Genomic DNA, 20,739 nt, shown 5'->3' on the forward strand with positions numbered 1-20,739 from the left:
TTTTTTTTTTTTTTTAACGTTTTATTTATTTCTCAGAGAGAGACAGACGCCATGAGTAGGGGACGGTCAGAGAGAGAGGGAGTTACAGAATCTGAAACAGGCTCCAGGCTCTGAGCCAGCTGTCAGCACAGAGCCCGACACGGGGCTCGAACCCACGAACCATGAGATCATGACCTGAGGTGAAGTCAGACACTTACCCGACTTAGCCACCCAGGCGCCCCGAACCATATCTTCTTGATCCATCCGTCAGTTGATGGATATTTAGGCTCTTTCCATGATTTGGCTATTGTTTTAGAGTGCTGCTATGAACACTGGGGTACATGTGCCCCTATGCATCAGCACTCCTGTATCCCTTCGGTAAATTCCTAGCAGTGCTACTGCTGGGTCATAGGGGAGTTCTATTGTTAGTTTTTTGAGGAACCTCCACACTGTTTTCCAGAGGAGCTGCACCAGTTTACATTCCCACCAACAGTATGGGAGGGTGCCTGTTTCTTCACATCCTTGCCAGCACCTAGAGTCTCCTGATTTGTTCATTTCAGCCACTCTGACCAGCATGAGATGGTATCTCCGTGTGGTTTTGATGTGTATTTCCCTGATGAGGAGGGATGCTAACCACTGTTTCATGCGTCTGTTGGCCATCTAGATGTACTCCTTGGAGAAGTGTCTGTTCATGTCTTCTGCCCATTTCTTCACTGGATTATTTGTTTTTCGGGTGTGGAGTTTGGTGAGTTCTTTATAGATTTTGGATACTAGTCCTTTATCTGATATGTCATTTGCAACTATCTTTTCCCATTCCATCAGTTGCCTATTAGTTTTATGGACTGTTTCCTTTGCCATGCAGAAGCCTTTTATCTTGATGAGGTCCCAATAATTCATTTTTGCTCGTGATTCCCTTGCCTTTGGGGATGTGTCAAGTAAGAAACTACTGTGGTTGAGGTCTAGGAAGTTGTTTCCTGCTTCCTCCTCTAGGGTTTTGATGGTTTCCTGTATCACATTCAGGTCCTATATCCATTTTGAGTTTATTTTTGTGTATGGTGTGAGAAAATGATCTAGTTTCATTCTTCTGCATGTTCCTGTCCAGTTTTCCCAGCACCATTTGTTAAAGAGGCTGTCTTTTTTCCATTGGATGTTCTTTCCTGCTTTGTCAAAGATTAGTTGGCCATACATTTGTGGGTCCAATTCTGAGTTCTCTATTCTATTCCATCGGTCTATGTGTCTATTTTTGTGCCAATACCATACTGTCTTGATGATGACAGCTTTGTAGTAGAGGCTAAAGTCTGGGATGGTGATGCCTCACATTTTGGTTTTCTTTTTCAATACCACTTTGGTTATTCGGGGTCTTTTGTGGTTCCATACAAATTTTAGGATAGTTTGTTCTAGTTTTGAGAAGTATGCTGGTGCAATTTTGATTGGGACTGCACTGAATGTGTACACTGCTTTGGGTAGTAATGACATTTTAACAATATTCTTCTGACCCATGAGCATGGAATGTTTTTCCATTTCTTTGTGTCTTCTTCCATTTCCTTCATAAGTTTTCTATAGTTTTCATCATACAGATCTCTTGTATCCTAGGTTAGGATTATTCCTAGGTATTTTGTTTCTTTGTGCAACTGTGAATGGGAACAGTTTCTTGATTTCTCTTTCTGTTGCTTCATTATTGGTGTGTAAAAATGCAACTGATTTCTGNTAATTCTACTTGGAAGTATCTTGTTGAGGATTTTTGCATCCATATTCATCAAGGATATTGGCCTGTAGTTCTCTTTTTGTTGGGTCTCTGTCTGGCTTGGGAACCACCATGATGCTGACTTCGTAGAATGAGTCTGGAAGTTTTCCTTCAATTTCTATTTTTTGGAATAGCTTGAGAAAAATGGGTATTAATTCTGTTTTAAATGTCTAGCAGAATTCCCCAGGGAAGTCATCTGGCCCAGGGCTCTTATTTGTTGGGAGATTTTTGATAACTGATTCGATTTCTTCACTAGTTATGGGTCTGTTCAGATTTTCTATCTCTTCCCAGGTGAATTTTGGTAGTGTGTGTGTGTGTTTAGGAATCTGTCCATTTCTTCTAAGTTGTCCACTTTGTTGGCATATAATTTTTCATAGTATTCCCTGATAATTGCTTGTATTTCTGAGGGGTTGGTTGTAGTAAGTTCATTTTCATTCATGATTTTGTCTATTTGGGTGCTCTCTCTTTGCTTTTTGAGAAGCCTGGCTAGAGGTTTGTCAATTTTGTTTATTTTTTCAAAAAACCAACTCTTGGTTTCATGGATCTGTTCAACTGTTTCTTTGGTCTCTATATTGTTTATTCTGCCCTGATTTTTATTATTTCTCTTCTCTTACTGGGTTTGGGGTGCTCTTGTTGCTCTCCTTCTAGTTCCTTAGGTGCACTGTTAGATTTTGTACTTGTGCTTTTTCTAATTTCTTGAAATAGGCCTAGAGTGCAATGTACTTTCCCCTTAGGACTGCCTTTGCCGCACCCCATAGAGTTTGGATTGTTGTGTTTTCATTTTCATTTGTTTCCATATATTTTTTAATTTCTTCTCTAATTGCCTGATTGGCCCATTAGTTCCTTAGTAGGATGTTCTTTAACCTCCATGTTTTTGGAGGTTTTCCTGACTTCATCCTGTGATTGATTTCAAGTTTTGTGTTCAAGCATTGTGACCTAAAAGTGTGCATGGTATGATCTCAATTCTTTTGTATTTATTGAGGGCTGCTTTATGTCCCAGTATGTGATCTATCTTAGAAAATGTGCCATGCACACTTGAGAAGAAAGGAATTCCATGGCCTCAGGATGTAGAGTTCTAAATATATGTCAAATCCCTCTGTTCCAATGTGTCTTTCAAGTCCATTATTTCTTTAGTAATTTTCTGTCTAGCTGATCTACCCATTGCTGTAAGTGGAGTATTAAAAGTCCCCTGCTACTAGCACATTCTTACCCATAAAATTGTTTGTGATTGTTTTATGTATTTAGGTGCTCCCGTATTTGGGGCATAAACATTTATAATTGTTAGCTCTTCCTGATGAATAGACCCTGTTATTAGTATGTATTGCTTTCTTCATCCCTTGTCACTGCCTTTACTTTAAAGTCCAGTTTTTCTGATGTAAGTATAGCTACTTCAGCTTTCTTTTGACTTCCAGTAGCATGATACATATTTCTCCATCCCCTTACTTTCAATCTGAAGGTGTCCTCAGGTCTAAAATGAGTCTCTTGTAGATACAAATAGATGGATTTTGTTTTTTTTATCCATTCTGCTACCCTATGTCTTTTGATTGGAGCATTTAGCCCATTTACATTCAGTATTATTATTGAAAAATATGGGTTTAGAGTCATTGTGTTCTTTGTAGAATTCATGCTTGTGATGGTGTCTCTGGTACCTTGCGTTCCTTGCAACATTTCCCTCATAGAGTCCCCCTCAGGATTTCTTGTAGGGCTGATTTAATGGTGACAAATTCTTTCAATTTTTATTTGGGAAGACTTTTATCTCTTCTTCTATTATGAATGACAGGCTTGCTGGATACAGGATTCTTGGCTGCATATTTTTTCTGTTCATCACATTGAAGATCTCCTGCCATTCCTTTCTGGCCTGCCAAGTTTCAGTAGATAGGTCTGTCACCACTCTGATCGGTTTCCCTTTGTACGTTAGAGCCCTTTTATCCCTGTTTTCAGAATTCTCTCTTTGTCCATAAATTTTGCCAGTTTCACTATGATATGTCGTGCAGAAGATGGATTCAAGTTACATCTGAGGGTAGTTCTCTGTGCCTCTTGGATTTCAATGTCTGTTTCCTTCCCCAGATTGGGGAAGTTTCAAGGACTCCTTCAGCACCTTTCCCTCTCTCTTCCTCTTCTGGGATTCCTATGATAATACAGATATTGTTCCATTTGATTGTATCGCTCTGCTCTCGAATTCTTTCATGTTCCTGGATCAGTTTATATCTCTTTTTCTCAACTTCCTCTTTTTCTATAATTGTGTCTTCTAATTCACCTATTCTCCTCTCTGCCTCTTCAATCCATGCATTGGATGCCTCCATTTTATTACGCATCTCATTTATAGCATTTTTTTAATTCATCACAATTATTTTTAGGCTCCATAGTCTTTGTAGCAATAGTTTCTCTGATGTCTTCCATGCCTTTTTCAAGCCCAGTGATTAATTTTATGACTATTGTTCTAAATTCTTGTTCAGTTATGTTGCTTATATCTGTTTTGAGAAGTTTTTAAAAACTTTACTTGTAGTTTCTTTACTTTTCAGGCAGAGAGAGACAGAGCATGAGTGGGGGAAGGGCAGCAAGAGAGGGAGACACAGAATCTAAAACAGGCTCCAGGCTCTGAGCTGTCAGCACAGAACCCAATGTGGGGCTCAAACCCATGAACCGTGAGATCATGACCTAAGCTGAAGTCAGACACTTAACCGACTGAGCGACCCAGGCGCTCCTGTTTTGAGCAGTTCTTCAGCTGTCATTTCTTCCTGGAATTTCTCCTGCAATTTCTCTAGAGGAGAGTTCTTCCATTTCATCATTTTGGTTAGCTTTCTATCTCTTGTTAGTTTTAAAAGCTCGTTATGCACTCTGCACCTAGGAGTGCTGCTGTATTAAAGAAGACTCTTTGACTGTCCAGGGCCTGTCCATTCAGGAAGTGCTCTTTGAATGGTGTCTCTTGGTCTCTCTTGTTGAGACTTTGGTTATTTTATTTCCCTACTTGTAGTGGTATTTGGGGCTCTCCACCATGTGCACTTTGGCTTGTTTCTTGAGGTAGCCCTGTCCACAAACAAGGGCGTGCCCTCTGGGTGGCCGGCCGGAGCCTGGAGTGGGTTTGAGGATTGGTGACGAGGGTTGGGAGCCTCTCGCCTCACCACTGGGGATCGAGCCGAGCCAGAAGCACAGCGACGCAGTTTCAGGCATGCTGCGTACCCTCCAGATTGAGCTGGCTGGTGAGCAGAGGGGCGGTTTCTCCCGGGGTCGCCTGGGACCAGTGTGTCCCACTCAGGGTGAGCTGGACAGCTGGAAACCGGATCCCTGTGTCCCAAGCCGAGGTTTTTCTCTTCTCCAGGGACAGGGACAGTGTCTTGAGTAGTTCCGCTGCTCTTTCTTTTCCCCTAGACTCACCGCAGCTCCCCGCAAAGGGGACTCCCTCCACTCCCTCCAAGTCTCCGGTCCCAGCCCGTTTTTATCTTCCTCAGTTCACACTCACGCTATAAGGTTTTCTCAGCGGAATCTGTCTCCTTTTCCTCCCATATTCCTGGATATTCTTGGATTCTGTAAGGGTTCCTATGGCTTCAGGCCTTCTCCATTTGAGAGATGGGGGTGAGTGAAATGTACAGAGCTCTCTGCTTCTCCGCCATCTTGCCTCTCCATGGCTGATCTTTCTTAAAGCACCTACTCTACTTGGCTTCCAAGGATACCACAGTCTTCATGGTCCCCACATACACTACCCTCGGTCTCTGCTGGCAGTTCTGTCTCCTGCTTCTCAACCTTCGGTCATCCCTGCGTGCAGAAGGCTTCCCAGCTCTCTTCTCTAGCTATTCTCTCTCTGGGCTAGTAGTGCTCTACCTTGGTTGCTTATGATTAGAATCACCAGAGGAGTTTACAGAAAATATAGTGCTTAGATAGGCCTTACCACCAGAAATGGGTTTCACTGGTCTGGTGCACCAGAGCAAACTCAATACTCATATTATCCCGACCTCCATGGCCCTCCACACACCAGTTCTATTTTTCCGACCTCACCCATGACTACTCTGCATTCTACCCTTTACCACTCTTGCTGCTTTTCCTTGCAACATTTTTCTAAGGCCTTTGCCATCTTTCCCTCAGATCTTCCCATGGCTCTCCTACCTCCCAGTCCCAACCGACTTCATTCACGTCTCCCTGACTACACAGATCTAAAATAGCAGTTCCCTATATCACACATTCTGTATCTCCTCTGCCAGCTTTATTTTTCTGTACTTAACATCACTACCTGAGATTACATTAAATATGTGCACTAATATACTTATGAAATATACTCCCTGAAATATACCATCCAGAAGAATAGAGATTTATTGGTTATGCATCGCTATGTATCTCCAACTGTCACTAGCACCCAGTAAATGCTCGATAATTACGCTGAATGAATAAACACACGGACGTGAAACAAAGACAACCTCGCAAAGACCAAATATTAAACAGGATAAACTGCATACAACCACCATTCAAGGGACACCAGTTTTACCATTCACTTTTCCATATTACAAAATTAACTTGGCTTTTATTGTAATTGAGGAGCATGGTAGTGAGGATGGAGTTGTACACCCGTGTAATCTTGTGGTGGTGTGGTCACGACAATGATTCTTTCCTTCCTTCTTTTATCCCATTTAAATAATTACTCTGGCAGTAAAAAGGAAGGACCACGTCATCTTTCTCATTTAGACTTACAATCTAAATTTATATTATTTTCATCAGCTTATAATACCAGTACGGTGCTGGGAAAGTCCATGACCAGGGGATCAAAGAAGAGCCTTTGTTAAATAATATGCCTTTGTGAAATGAGAGATTAGACTAAGCGTGATTTAAAGCAGGATTCCTACCCTGGGATCTGAGGGGAGATAAGAGAGCATCTGTGAGTTCCCGTAAATTGTAAACAAGAATATTTCTCTTTATATGTGTATGTGAACAATACATAATAAAGATATATATGTACACGTATACAAAGAATACACACACAAACAACGCTTCTACAGAGTGTATGTAATACTCACATATAAACAAATGTAAATACTCTCTTTGAATTTTTTTAAATGTGTTACTTCTGAGAGAGAGAGAGAGAGACAGGGAGAGAGCGTGAGCAGGGGAGGGTTAGAGAGGGAGGGGAGACACAGAATCCGAAGCAGGCTCCAGGCTCTGAGCTAGCTGTCAGGACAGAGCCCGACGCAGAGCTCAAACCCACAAACCGTGAGATCATAGCCTGAGCCAAAGTCGGATGCTTAACCGACTGAGCCACCCAGGCGCCCCTCAAATGTAAATACTCTTGTGTACAACTTACAGGAGCTCACAGACTGCACTGTCTCCCCGCAGACCCCAGGCAGGAATCCTGCTTTAAATCGTATCACATACACACACCAATACATATCCCGGCCTTCATCAGATTCTCAAAGAGCCCCATGACAGACTAACTTAAGTCAAAGACTAGAAGACCACAAAAATACCATTCTCAAAAACATCTCACATCAGTAACACTACAAACACAAAGTTTCATGTCAGAATAAATAATCCAAATTACCAAATAAATTAACCCTACCCTATTAAAAGAATATATAGAGTATCAGAAAGTGGTTTCAAAGTCATTAGAGAATTATGCCCATGTCTTATTTCCAAAATGTGTCGTGATAATAAACATAAGTAAATGCAGAATGTCACCGTAAGAGAAGCAAACAGTATGTTCTGCCTGTATTTTAAACTGTGATTCATTTGTGCTTCAAGTGCAAATTCAGTTGACCCTCCAACAACATGGGTTTGAACCCATGTTCAAAAGTTACACGTGGGGGGCACCTGGGTGGCTTAGTCGGTTAAGTGTCCGACTTTCGCTTAGGTCATGATCTCGCGGTTCGTGGGTTCGAGCCCCACGTCAGGCTCTGTGCTGACTGTCAGCACAGAGCCTGGAGCCTGTTTCAGAGTCTATCTCCCTTTCAGAGTCTATCTCCCTCTCTCTCTGACCCTCCTCTGCTCACGCTCTCTCTCTCTCTCCTAGAAATAAATAANGGACTCAGGGAAGTGCATTCAGTTCATGAGGGTTTTACACAAAATCAGGAGCAGAGAAGAGCAGACAGCTTCCTGATTACAAGGACACAGTAGACATCACTCACTGACAGTACTAAAAGAATCAAGAGTGGTATGATAAAAAAGAACGCAGACTTATTCACCAAGTTCCAAAATAAGAGGACAACACTCTAGACTTTAGTGTACGAATCTTAGGAAAAGCAAAATTTTAAAAACCCACATAAATAATAATAAATCAGAGCACTTGGGTGGCTCAGCTGGTTAAGCATCCGACCGCAGCTTAGGTCATGATCTCTCCATTCCCAAGTTTGAGCCCCGTGTCGGGCTCCGTGCTGACAGCTCAGAGCCTGGAGCCTGCTTCCGATTCTGTGTCTCCCTCTCTCTTTGCCCCTCCCCTGCTCATACTCTGTCTCTCTCTCTCTCAAAAATGAATGTTAAAACAATTTTTTGAAGGGTAATAAATTACCGAACTCATCCTAAGAGGCAATCCTAGGAGGAAAAATAACCAAACAGCAATCATTTAGATGAAAGTCCCCTTGCATCCCCCTCCCCACCCCAACCCTGCCTGAACAGCCCAGCGGAGTCTCAACCATCAAACTGTTGCTGCCCACACCGCACTGGGGCAGACGGAAACACAGCCTGGACTCCATGAAGGAGAGAGAGCTCCACAGAGGTCTCCTTATTTTCAGTTCCATAGTTTTTCGGGATTGACAAATTTCAAAAGTGGCAAATCAAGTCTTCTTTCCATCACTGACCACAGAGTAAGGCAAGATAAAACCACCAAGTGCGGCATCTAATACAAAATCCCAGAAATCTAATACAAACAGACCCCAATTCAGGTACCCAGAGGCCGAGGTGGGATGGGCTTGGGAGGAGAAAGTACTGGGAACAAAGGTGATCACCATCACGGCGTTTATATCATAAGCGCGACTGTTTCACTAATCTGAGAAGGGATGAAACATTAAAGAGAAAGAAGAGGAAGTCAATACTTCTACCATTCTAGCCCTGGAAACGAGCAAGCATAACCAGACAGAATCAGCTGAAAGATTTCTCACGAGCTATACTTGGGACAAAATTAGACCCTGTGACAGAGTAAAAAATAAGCAAGTGAACGCTACGAGTTTACTGCGCCAGGCAAGTAGGACAAGGAACAGAGTCGGGGTCAATAAAAACGGGAGGCACACACAACAGGGAAAGAAGGTGCTGGGACATGAGACCCCAGGAGGCCACCGCCCCCCACCTGCACTGGCCGGCTCCCAGCAACAGCAAGCAAACAGGCATGCACAGTGTCCTCCCGGCCTCAGAACGTACTCAACCACGTGGAAACAATCCCTTCGCTTTCAGGATCGTCCCAATTGCCACCCGCGACAGTGATGTTGCTTCCGGGGAAACTGAGACAATGTACTGTGAAGCTTTCCGAGAGGCTTGCTGCGGCCTGGTCGCTGGCCAGGGTCGTTGAAAACCCCACGCGCCACACTCACCTATCCTGTGTAGACTGAACGGCCCACAGGTAACAGCAATTACGAGGGTCATTCTCCGGTTCTTGAAAAGTGAGAGCGTACACAGGGACTCTTCCACCTTCCAACTGGGTATAGTACCTAAAACGGGAACAGAAAGGACTTCATATTCTTACGTGGTGATCTCAGGAAGAATCCGGGCTCTCATGGGAGACTCTCCGGTTAGAGCAACTGCCGCTCGCGCAATCGTCTCATCTTCAAAACTACACAGGGCATTCGAGGTCACGACCGCCCGTGGCCATGGTGCCAGAAGGGCTAAAACCATCCCCAAGGTCGCCTTCCAGTCCCGTGGACGCCACGTGAGCTGCTCCCCAGGGAGGCGGCACTCCGCCTGGGCCACCTGCCCTGGCCAGTTTCCCCAGAACAACCCCGAGGGGGTGAGAACGCTCCCGGGAACCAGCGAGAAGTCAGCCCGGAGCGGCCAGCACTAGGGACGCACGTAGCGAGGCCGGGAACCCCCAGGTTCGCAGGAGCAATTCAAAGACAAGAGCTGGGGAAAGGCTCTCGGCACAACACAGAGAGCTGAGGTGGCCTCCCGTGGGGGCTACTGGGCGACAGCACCTCCACCCCATTGCTGGTAACTTGCAAAACCCAAACCAAAAAAAAAAAAAAAGGACTCTGAGGATCTGAGGAGGTGCGAGGACAGAAGTTACTTAAAGCACTTGTGATTCTCTACTTTATCAAAGAGCAACGGTGAGCAGCAGGTCTGGTTTGAGATGAGAGAAACTTGTTATTTTCCTCCTCTCTCTTTTCTCTTTCACCTCAACCCTGGTATACGGTATACATTTATTAGCAAGGTGAGCCAAGCAGGAAACGTTTGGAAGAGTAACTACTACTGATTTTTTTAACAAGATAAAGTATTCAAGAAAATATTCCAATATGCCTTGAAAAAACAGAGAATATTAAATTGACAACTTACAAGGAAAATGGGCATCTACTTAGCTATAGGGATTAAAAGTCTGCAATACTTATCTGTTACCCTCCTCAATAAAGGGTTAATCCCACACCATTTTCAAGATTTTTTATTAAAATCTTAATCTCCACACCCAGTGCGGGGCTCAAACTCACAACCTCAAGATTAAGAGTCGCACGCTCTACTGACCGAGCCCCCTTCAGCAATTTGAACACCAGAAATGCCAATTTAAAAAGTATCAATACAACTGGGGGAAATTTAAACAGCATCAAAATTTCAAAACATGGTGTCTTTTAACTTTGATTTTTAAAAAGCCTGTTTTCCCATCAACCAAGTACTACCATCACCTACTACTCTACACGTGTGGTTGGAAGTACTCATGACAGAATTCATACCCCATGAATACGTGGCTTACCATTACAGAGCAGCATCTTACTCGCCAACAGCCCACCACACTCGCTGAAGGGCCTTTTAAATACACACCAAAGAGCCGACCTAAATTCACGCGATGAGGCCTTCCTTTATTATATCAAGTTATGATTTTGTGCAGCAAGAAATCATCCGGACTCACTAAACTGCTAAGCTACCCTACCTTTTTCTCTTTACGCGAATTTTAAACTATTAATACCTGAGTACAAGCTATCTTCGGAAAACAGCTACCAATAAACAAACAAGAGGAAAAAGCTGTACTTACTCTCTTTTCATGCTTTTCATATTCCACAGAGCTAGGTAGCCGTCGGAAAAGCCCACGGCCAGCTGGTTAGTCCTGCTGATGTAACAGAGCACCGACACGGCCGTCCCCGACGGGCTGGTGAGCTGGAAACACAGGTGGCGCCCTGCCCGCGTCACAGTCTCTCTGATGTGCGGCACCTCGGCCGGAATGCCAGTGACAACTTCGAGGTCTAGAGACGCAAAGTGAGTAAGATCAGCAAATTGTAAAGAGCATAAAAGCAAACGTGTCACCCCCTAGTCAAGCTGCAACTGAAGCCCACTGGGGTTGATGAAAAAGGATCTGTGACAACACAGCACGCTCAGCTCCTAAACAGCCGCCCATCTATGTAAATGCTACGATTTTCAAAACACATTTAGGTGTGTAACTTTTTAAAACTCTCATGGCACGTTTTAAATATTCTCTAAAGTACATTTTTTTAAAGGATTAAAGAATTTCCTTACTAATCATAAACAAAGCTGACAGTTTCTTTATTTACATTTAGAACTAAAAACCTAAATATTCCCTTTGGAGAAGTGGCCGGTTCCAGGTCTGGGGCAGGAAATATGTGACGTGAGCCTAGTTCATCTTGTGCCCGAAATCGAGGAAGCCATCGAAATCTATAGGGGATCTGGCAGACTCCAGAAGGGGCTTGTCAGTAACAAATGCCATTTTGAGCACTGTTTCTTTAACAATGAAAATGAATGAATGAAACACATAAAGTATGTAAAACCTCATGAGTTCCCGCCCTGCTCACCTAAAGAAGACTTTCCTGAACCATTTTAAGTCCCTGGGTACCAGCTCCTTACTCTGAAAATTAGTACTTAGAGAAATAGTAAGCATTTATCCTTTTCTGTACAAACTGTATTTCAGGCAAACAGCCCTAGTTAATGAGAAAATCCTTCCTTAGATTTACAGAATTTTAAAATCATCATTTTTGTATCCCCTAATGAAGAAATTGAGGTAACAGTCTCAATGGACGAAACAATTAATTTACGTAGGGTTTTTCAACTCTGGCTCCACTGATGCTCTGGGTCAGAGCAATCTTGGCTGAGGAACAGCCCTATGCGTATAGGATGGTCAGCTGCATCCCGGGCCTCTACCCAATGCCACCAGCACCATCTCTCTCCAGGAGCAACAACCGAAACACATCCCGGAGACCTCATCAAAGATCCCCCAGAGGGCAAACGTCACCCCCGGGTGAGAATCACCGGTACAGGGGGAAATCGTAACAAGGAAGAATCAAGCTGTCGTCATCTGGACCTACTGGTCACTGAAGGTGAAACATGACACCATGTGCCCCTGTCATGATACAATACGAAGCACCTGGCTCTTCTGAGGCAGCCTTGCCAATGTCACACCTGACTCTGGTCAGAACTGACTTATGTTTGCAGAAAACGCAAAATGTAAATGACAGCACGTGAAAACACCCTGATAACTGCAAACTGCAGGGCATTCTACCAGCTAAACTAACTTCTTTAGCAAGTCAGAAGCACTACAAATAGAGAAAGAGGGGAAGGGGGAGGACTGCTCTACATTCAAGGCGACAGAGACGTACCTCAAATGTCATGTGTGGACCTTCTTTAGACCCAGATTCAAATGATACAAATGCAAAACGATGCTTTAGAGACAATCACAGCAATCTGACTTATGGGTTCGTTACTAGATTACACCAAGGAGTTCTTATTAACGTACTTAGGACTGGTAATGGCCTTAGGACTATGTAGTAAAAGAGCCCTTATCAGCTTTAAATTAATTCAGAGGCAAAGGTGGGGGAGAAGGAAAAGAAAACAAATGTACACGTGGTAAGTTCTGAAAACGAACTTGAATTTAGGTGATGGACATGTGGGAATTCTTACATTCTTCTCTCTTTGAAGATGTCTGAAATCTTTCATAGAAAGGAAAACTACTCAGGTCCGTATGTTAATATAACCAAGATGCAAGGGCAGGTTCCCTCAATGCTGCTATGCAGAGGGGAAAAATCATATATTGTACTTGAACAATTACCCTCTTGATCCCTTCTGCTTCTGATTTTTTTTTCCCAGAGAAGCAAGTGATTAAATTTTGCCAAAATAAATAGTTCATACAATGGAATAATGTAACCTTACGCAAGAGGGTAAGATAGACTCTATCTGTACTGATGTGGGAAGATGTTAAGGTTGGAAAAATTGTAACACAGTATTTATAGTATAATAAACATCAGGAACTTCATTTTCTATGTTATGTGTATTACAGTGAAGGCCAAAGAGTTGTAATCCTAAATTACTTTTGTAAACAAAAAAATATATTTTGTATTAAACCCCAATTTTTTATTCAATGGCTTTATAATTCTTTATAACTGGGAAATGATTCTGATCTCTGATCACAATCCAAAGTGTATCATTATAAAACTATCCTTGTGTTGAATTCCACTACTGATTGTGGACTTCTGAAGTAAAGAAAGTTCTAACTCTACTATTCTGGTCTGAAGAAGAGTTTTAATTATGAATATGAGCACATTGATTAGCCTTACACCTAGAAGGATACGATCTACAAAACTCTGGAACAAAAGCCATCATGACTATTTAATTCCTCTACCAACTTTCTGTAAAGGCAGTTTAGGCATTTCTAATATTCTATAAATTCACTTTCAGTTTCTGTGATTTCTGCAAGTCAATTCTTTTCATTAACTTTACACAGAGTTAATCAGTCAGATCTTTGTACATATCAAATTTGCAGATACAATTCTCATCACTGTGAGGATCTTTTTTTAAATTTTTTAATGTTTATTTATTTTCAAGAGACAGAGACAGAGAGTGCAAGTGGGGTAGGAGCTGAGAGGGAGAGGGAGACACAGAATCTGAAACAGGCTCCAGGCTCTGAGCTGTCAGCACAGAGCCTGACGTGGGGCTCCAGCTCACGACCTGTGAGATCATGACCTGAGCTGAAGTTGGATGCTTAACTAACTGAGCCATCCAGGTGCCCCCAGGATTTTTTTTTTTTTTTAAGTGTACATGTGGCCATTATTTCTGTCAAATCAAGTGTTTTCAAGTCATATTACAGAAATCTGTAAAATCAAAAAATTTGTTCAGAAATCTGATTTTGCTCTTAAGTTTCTGGCTAAATATAATTTTTACTACTTGCAGTTACAATCAGTTTTACTAAACACTGACAATTTTTATTCGTTATGCTCATTATAATTTGGGGGAAAATAATGATCATTTGTATCTTTCTTTCTTAGCTGATCTACAGAGAAAGATCTGCCCTATTATAGGACTGCTTTAAAAATCAAGAAAGTCCTCAAGATTAAACGGTCCTTTCCTAAAACTGTATGATATATACATTTTTAAAAGGCTTTTAGGTTACCTCTCTTCCCTACATAAGCCAGTCTTAACACTGGATAATTCTATACCGTCTACACCTTCAGCCCTCCTCCTGGCATAACGGAATGACAGCTATTGTTCAAGTGTTGATTTAAAACAAATCAGGAATTGTCTCAAAAATAAATAAAACAAATCAGGACCTCAATCTCTTTCAAGACCTACTTTCGTACCTCATCAATAAACAGAGTAACTCATGCAAAAGTATCCCTGGGCCCCAAAACGCTAATACAATGGGTCCAGACCATTAAAGAAACAAAGACACACAGAAGCGATTTCTACATAAAGGTTTTTCACTGTTTAAGGAACCCTGGTCCATTGCATCGGAATCCACCAGCGCTCAGTTCGAGGCTCCACACGATTACCTGATGCTTCCACTTCATTCTGGCCGCACGACAAGTCATCCAAGCACAGATCAATGAGGAGGATGTGCCCGATATCAGTCACCACGGCCGCCACACCGAAAAGCCACCGCAGGCTGGGGTGCAGGTGCTGGGTGCTTGCACTGGCACCGCCGTGGTTGATGACAGGCTCGATGGCGGTCACCTGGGGGGCAGAGAGTGAAAAAACACAATGAAACAACAGAACAAATTTGGAGGTTAGCAACGGCTCTCAGCGATAACAGATTTAAACATTTTCTACTAGAGATTATAAATTTGCATTTGGCTCGTGGATCTGAATAACGTTAATGAAACCTTCAGGAACAGAAACACCATCGTTTCACTATAAAAATATATCCGGGTCGGTGTTTACTGGAAGCGTACCACAGGCCAGGCCTTGTCTAACTGCATCACGTAACGTCATGGTAACCTTGGATACGGGGTTATGTGTAATTACACCTGTTACGGATGAAGCCTAGAAAGTTTAACTGGGGTCATTTACACTCAAACCCAGATTCTTCTCTGTAAAGCTGTCAACCAGCTACTGCTCCATCATACAGCCTGTTGTCCTGAGGAAGGATGAAAAGAAATCATTCAAGAAAAATTTACAGTTTTACTTTTATGCATTTTATGCATTCATGTCAGAGTAAAGTTTGTTTCAGGCTGTAACTCATTACAGACAAAAGCCTGGCTCTGTATTTCACCGGTATACAAAACATTCTACAGTGTTTCTAATTCTGAAAGCCGTGATTTCATGGACTGTCTTCCTTGTCTAACTCACAGTGATATTGTCTACAAATACTAAAGCCCAGTCTCTCAGTCCCTTCCGAGTGGTCAAAAAATCTATCTGGGTTTGCATTCCTCATACAAACACTGTATTAATTAACTGAAAATGGTACCTTATTAATTTTAAAATGAGACACTTAAAGCAAACAGAGTTAAGAGAGGATACTGTGCCCCAGACAAGAAACTTAGCTGACCAAGTTCTTGGGAAGGTTTCGATCAGTCTCCTCCCAGCCTTTCCCTTCTATATCCCCCCTTCTCTGCGGTGCCAACCGTCCGCACGACTGAGCAACCAGGCACCTCGCCACCCTCGTTCCTTCTCAATTACTCATCCAAATGATCGACAGGGCCAGGCCATGTTACCTCCTGAATATATTTTACTTCTGTTCCGTCTTCTCCACTTTGACCGTCATTTCCCTGGTCCAGTTCATTATCATTATCCATCTGCACCTACTCCAATCCAATGAGCTTTTTATACTAGAGCTCTGCTTCAACCTTAAACGACCACCAAAGACTTCAGATGGAGGCCACTAACTACAAACAAGTCCCTTCACTATCCCAACCTTCCCCATTTCTAGACCCCACCTCCTCCGTCCCCTCCCGCAGCCATTCTACGTAAGCCCAATCCCCAAATGTCCCATACACTAGGACTTTTTACATGCTGGTCCCTTTGCCTAAAATATCCAACCTCTCTAAGCAGAAATTATCTAGGTGTTTCCATGTTCCGTGTGCTTGAGTTTATCAAAATACTTACTATACTTAGGCTATAAACTTATTACCTGTCTTCTCCCACTAGACTACAGGCTTTTTCAACAGCATGAACCAAGTTCCATTTATCTACTTTTCTCCAAAATTTAGGATATAGCTTGATTTACAGTAAGCACTCAATAAACTGCTAAATGAATTCTGACTTTAAAATCAGCACTGGCAACTACATTTAAGACACCAGGCTATGACCACTTCGACCCCCAGCAGTGCCCACTGAGTGAGTTTCCTCAAACTGTCAAAACATAGTATTTTGACATTTACTTCCCTTTAAAAATTCTATTCTAGGGGCACCAGGGTGGCTCAGTCAGTTTAGCATTATGACTTCAGCTCAGGTCATGATCTACTGGTCCGTGTGTTCGAGCCCTGTGTCAGATTCTACGTTGACAGCTTGGAGCCTGGAGCCTGCTTCAGATTCTGTGTCTCCCTCTCTCTCTGACCCTCCCCTGCTCACGCTGTCTCTCTCTCTCTCAGAAATAAATAAAACATTAAAAAAAAATTTTTTTTTAAATATCATTTGACTCTTAAGAAAAATATATTCAACTCTTAAACAAGAGTGAAGACATACTTTCCATACTGCGGCAAGGCTACAGTGTCAAATTAAAAAAGAAGAAAAACAAACCGAAACACACCACAGTAATGAGTATTTTAATAGAAACTTCTAGTGTGCTCATAAACTCCAACTGAAGCTGATGAGACTCAGATGATCCTCTTCACACAAGAGAGTATCAGAACACTTCGTGTCACCCCTATTTTCATTTGCAATTTTCTAACCAAGCATAAAAAGTTCTATATTAAACGTTAAGTTCTTTTGATAACATACTGTCTTTAAGCTCTTTATTTTGAACTTTTAATGGAAAATAACAATTCCATAGAAGTAAGCAAATTGTAACAATGCAGAGCTCAATGGATTTTCCCAAAGCCAACACACCTGTGTGACCAGCAGGGGTTAGCTCTGAACACAGAGAGCTCACGTATCTTCAACGGCACCTACCCTTCCAGGAAGAACAACAGCTTTCACTACTCTGGACACGCCAAGGTCGTACAGACAGAGAACACTCCCTTCTGCTTCCTCGAGTCCGATTAACAACCCACTTCTCTTCTGCCAGGAGAATTCCTTCATAGCCAGGACTATGGGAGGCTGGTGATTCGCTCCACTGAATCGATACGCAGACAGCCGCGCTCCTGTTAGAAAGTTCACTACCTCGAGCTGTGGACCACAAGCCAGGCAAGCAAGTGCATTTCTCCCTAGAAGAAGGAAAAGAAAAAAGAAAAAAAGCAAAAAACGTTACTTATTTCAATGGACACCATGTAACTAAACAGAAGTTAGAAGTTTTACATACATGACATACAGCTTATTATGTAGAACCTGATGCATTAGCTCTAAAGTGAAATCTGACCATTTATAGAACACAGTGGTCCAGAGATTAGTAAAATACATTAAACAACTATTACCTCAGTAAGAAAGTTAACCGTTGGGTGAAGGCACCTGCTATGGGCTAAAAGAAACGATCTCATTTAGTCCCCATCACACCTCAATACAGAGAAAAAGCAACGGAACTCTCACACAGGTAACTAACCTGCCCCCGGCCGTGTGGCGACAAGGACCGCAGCCAGAGGGGCACCGCAAGTCAAACTCCAAACCTCACAGGTCCACGATGTTATACCTCAGGAGTTACACGTGGTGCTCTGAGCCTCATAAGATATAACCCATGGTTCTATCCCCGAGTTGTTCAAAATCTAACTGAGAAGACAAGACGTAACTGGTGTCACAGGAAAGGCCAGGAGCCCTTCTGGACCCCTTACCAGTCATGCCTGGATCTTACTGTGTACACAGTGTAAATTAACCGGAGGTTTTTAACCTATCTGATAGGTTTTTAAACGTTACCCTCGCTGCTAAGCGAAAAAGGGACAAGGGGGAGCACAGGGCACAGGTGCAGGATGAGACCCCAGGCCCGGCGGGCGACCATGAACGAAGAAAAGTAGACTAACGAGATTCGTCTTGGAGACAGGACTGAGGGGATGCGCTTGCTGATGAAGACCATAAGGGAGGTAAATAAACCAAGAATCAGGAACAGACTCGAATTTGCCCTTGAGCAGCTGGGTGCATGGTAACTTTTAAATCTGTGATGGCTACCTCGCATCCAAGGACACAGGTGGCTAACCCAGGCTGGAGCAACGGGACACTCTGCAGTTTAAGGAAACAGCACAGCACAGCGGGGACCCAGAACACATGGCTTCAGAGAGAATTCTCACCACTTGCTATCTCAACCTGCCGGGTTCTTAGCCGCACAGATCAGTGAGGGTCTACTCAGAAGAGTCTAATACCTCAGGGCAAAGTTGTTACAGGGCCTGGCACTGCTCTTATACTCCAGACAGGAGCGCTGCGAATAGCCACGTGGCTGACAGGTGTCCCTGTCCACCCACCAGGGTGGATGGCTGGGAAATTCACTTTCCTAAAACTCGCCTGCAGCCTCTTTCAGCGGACTGAAGTCCACGACTGAATGGCTCCTCTGCTATGGTTTTCTGCTCTATTATATAATCGAAACTGTATATTAAGATCTTGTTCAAGTTAACGAAATTAAGAAATAAGACTTTGTGGGTATTATTCGAGGCCCTACAGTCAGACTGTTCTACTCATAAAACTATTTAGATTCTAATCCAAATTCATCGCCAGTAAACCTTACTGATTACAAAGAAATAACAGCTGTGTATTATTTCTATCTTCTAAATATAAACAGTCAGTACTAAAAGACAGTGTACACATAGTACAAAAACTATAAAGCACACAGTACTCTTAATAAGCAAAACACCCACCCAGGAGTCACTGAGAATTGTTCAAGAGTATACGGACATGATTCCACATGCAGCTGGGATGCCAGATGCTCAGGTAAGACCCCTACGACCAGGTAGTGCGATTTTATCCCAGATTAAAGGAAATTATAATACGTGCTTATTATTCTCTCCCAAATCTATCACATTGGTCAATGCCCAGTAACGTTATTTACCTGGAGTGAGCCTTCCACGAAGCACACATTCTGACGTCCTGCCGTCTTCCGCACAGGCTTGCACCGTCACCTCCGGCAAGCGCAGGAGGGCCGTCACTTGTGCCGTTAAGCCTCGCATGCTTTCACTGTAAGGAGTTGGAAGAGAAAGCATTACGTTCGGAGCGTAATATGCTTGAGCCAGAAGAAAAAACGGAAAAGCCAGCACACGAAAATAAATATGCTAAAACTAAAATCTGATTATAAAACACATTTCGTGTGCTTCTGGGTCTAAGGTCCTACCTCCTAATAAGATGTTTCCCAACAGCCTTAGGAGAGGAAAGATGTAGTAAGCCAGATGGCCTGAGGGCAGACTTGATTCCCCAGACGGCCTGGCCCGCTTCTGTGCAGCTCACCTTATCTACTGCCTGACCTACTACTCTCCAAGAACACTTCACACACAAACAGGAAGAACTGATGAATGTTAGAAAAACTGCTGCTCCAGGGAAGGGGGAGAAAGTCCCCCAAAAGTGTCCAAACACACAGTAATCTCAGGAATTGAGTTTGGGACGGCTCTTTAACTAGACAGGAAAAAAAAATTGGAAATTATCTTTCACTTCCAATATATAGAAGATTAGATTCCCTCTACTGTCAGCGACCAAAACTAATGGTTAAAATACCACTTTTTTGGGAGAGGGGCAAGATGGCGGAGAAGTAGGGAGCTCCATACATTGCACTCGCCCCCATATCTCACACAGAAAAGATCTGAAGCCATAGGAAACCTTACAGAACCCAAGAGATTGGGAGAAAAAGGACGCAGAATCCACTGAGAAAGCCTTCTAATGTGAGTGCGAACTGGGGAAGATAAAATCGGGCCAGGATCGGAGACTGGAGGGACCGGGCGATCCCCCTCTGTGGAGAGTGAGAGGGGAAAGAGAGAGTCCGAAACTACTCAAGACACGGCCCCTGTCGCTGGGGAACAGAAAAACCTCCGCTTGGGGCACAAAAGGACCGTGCACGCCAACTCATCCTGGAAGGGCCACCCGTTGACCGCTCCTTTGAGCTCCTGGCTGGGTGGACCCCTGGAGGAACCGCGCGCGTACCGGGCCTCTGTGCTCTGAGCTGGCTGGACACTTAGAGGGAAGGCGAAGGGCTTAAAACTGGGAGATTTGCCCGTGAGTTCGTGTTTCGGGTGACGAAACACGGAGGGACCCAGTTTCCCGCTCTCCAGCGGGCCTGCGCGCCCCCCAGGCAAACCCCCCATCCTTGCTCGCCAACCCGACCCAGAGGAGAAGGGAGAAGCGATTCATGCTCCACCCCCAGGGCGACGCAAGAGGCTTGGAATTGCCCCAAGGGGATCACCTGCGAGGCTGTGTCTACGGCAATTTCAGTGGGGCGCACGGACTGGGATTTGGAAACTAGCCTGGCCTGGGTTAAAGAGCGTGACCCACTTTGGCTGCGCCCCTGGCATGGGGAGTTTACACACCCAAAAAAGCGAGGTGCAGTGCTTGGTTCAAGAAGGGACTGGAGCGCCCCCACCCTCCTCCCCACAACTGCCAACGCAGAACCCCCACCTGACGCATCG

General features: G+C 43.6%; 1 protein-coding gene across 3 annotated transcripts in view; it reads right to left on the minus strand.

Annotated features, from left to right (window-relative positions):
- The window catches only part of AHCTF1 (AT-hook containing transcription factor 1), a 79,364-nt gene that overhangs the window by 50,673 nt on the left and 7,952 nt on the right, over window positions 1-20,739 (minus strand). For 2 of the 3 annotated variants that reach the window (XM_077779864.1, XM_077779863.1), the window contains 5 exons: window positions 19,179-19,303; window positions 17,165-17,418; window positions 14,608-14,788; window positions 10,869-11,076; window positions 9,226-9,342 (listed from right to left, as the gene is read on the minus strand). In XM_077779864.1, the coding sequence (XP_077635990.1) occupies window positions 9,226-9,342; window positions 10,869-11,076; window positions 14,608-14,788; window positions 17,165-17,418; window positions 19,179-19,296 (878 nt within the window). In that variant the 5' untranslated portion in view covers window positions 19,297-19,303. Of the gene's footprint in view, window positions 1-9,225; window positions 9,343-10,868; window positions 11,077-14,607; window positions 14,789-17,164; window positions 17,419-19,178; window positions 19,304-20,739 lie in introns of those variants that run through there. The other variant, XM_077779865.1, reaches the window with a different exon arrangement.

The sequence above is a fragment of the Crocuta crocuta genome, unplaced genomic scaffold (assembly GCF_008692635.1).
Source record: "Crocuta crocuta isolate KB4526 unplaced genomic scaffold, BGI_CrCroc_1.0 scaffold322, whole genome shotgun sequence".
Lineage (NCBI taxonomy): Eukaryota > Metazoa > Chordata > Mammalia > Carnivora > Hyaenidae > Crocuta > Crocuta crocuta.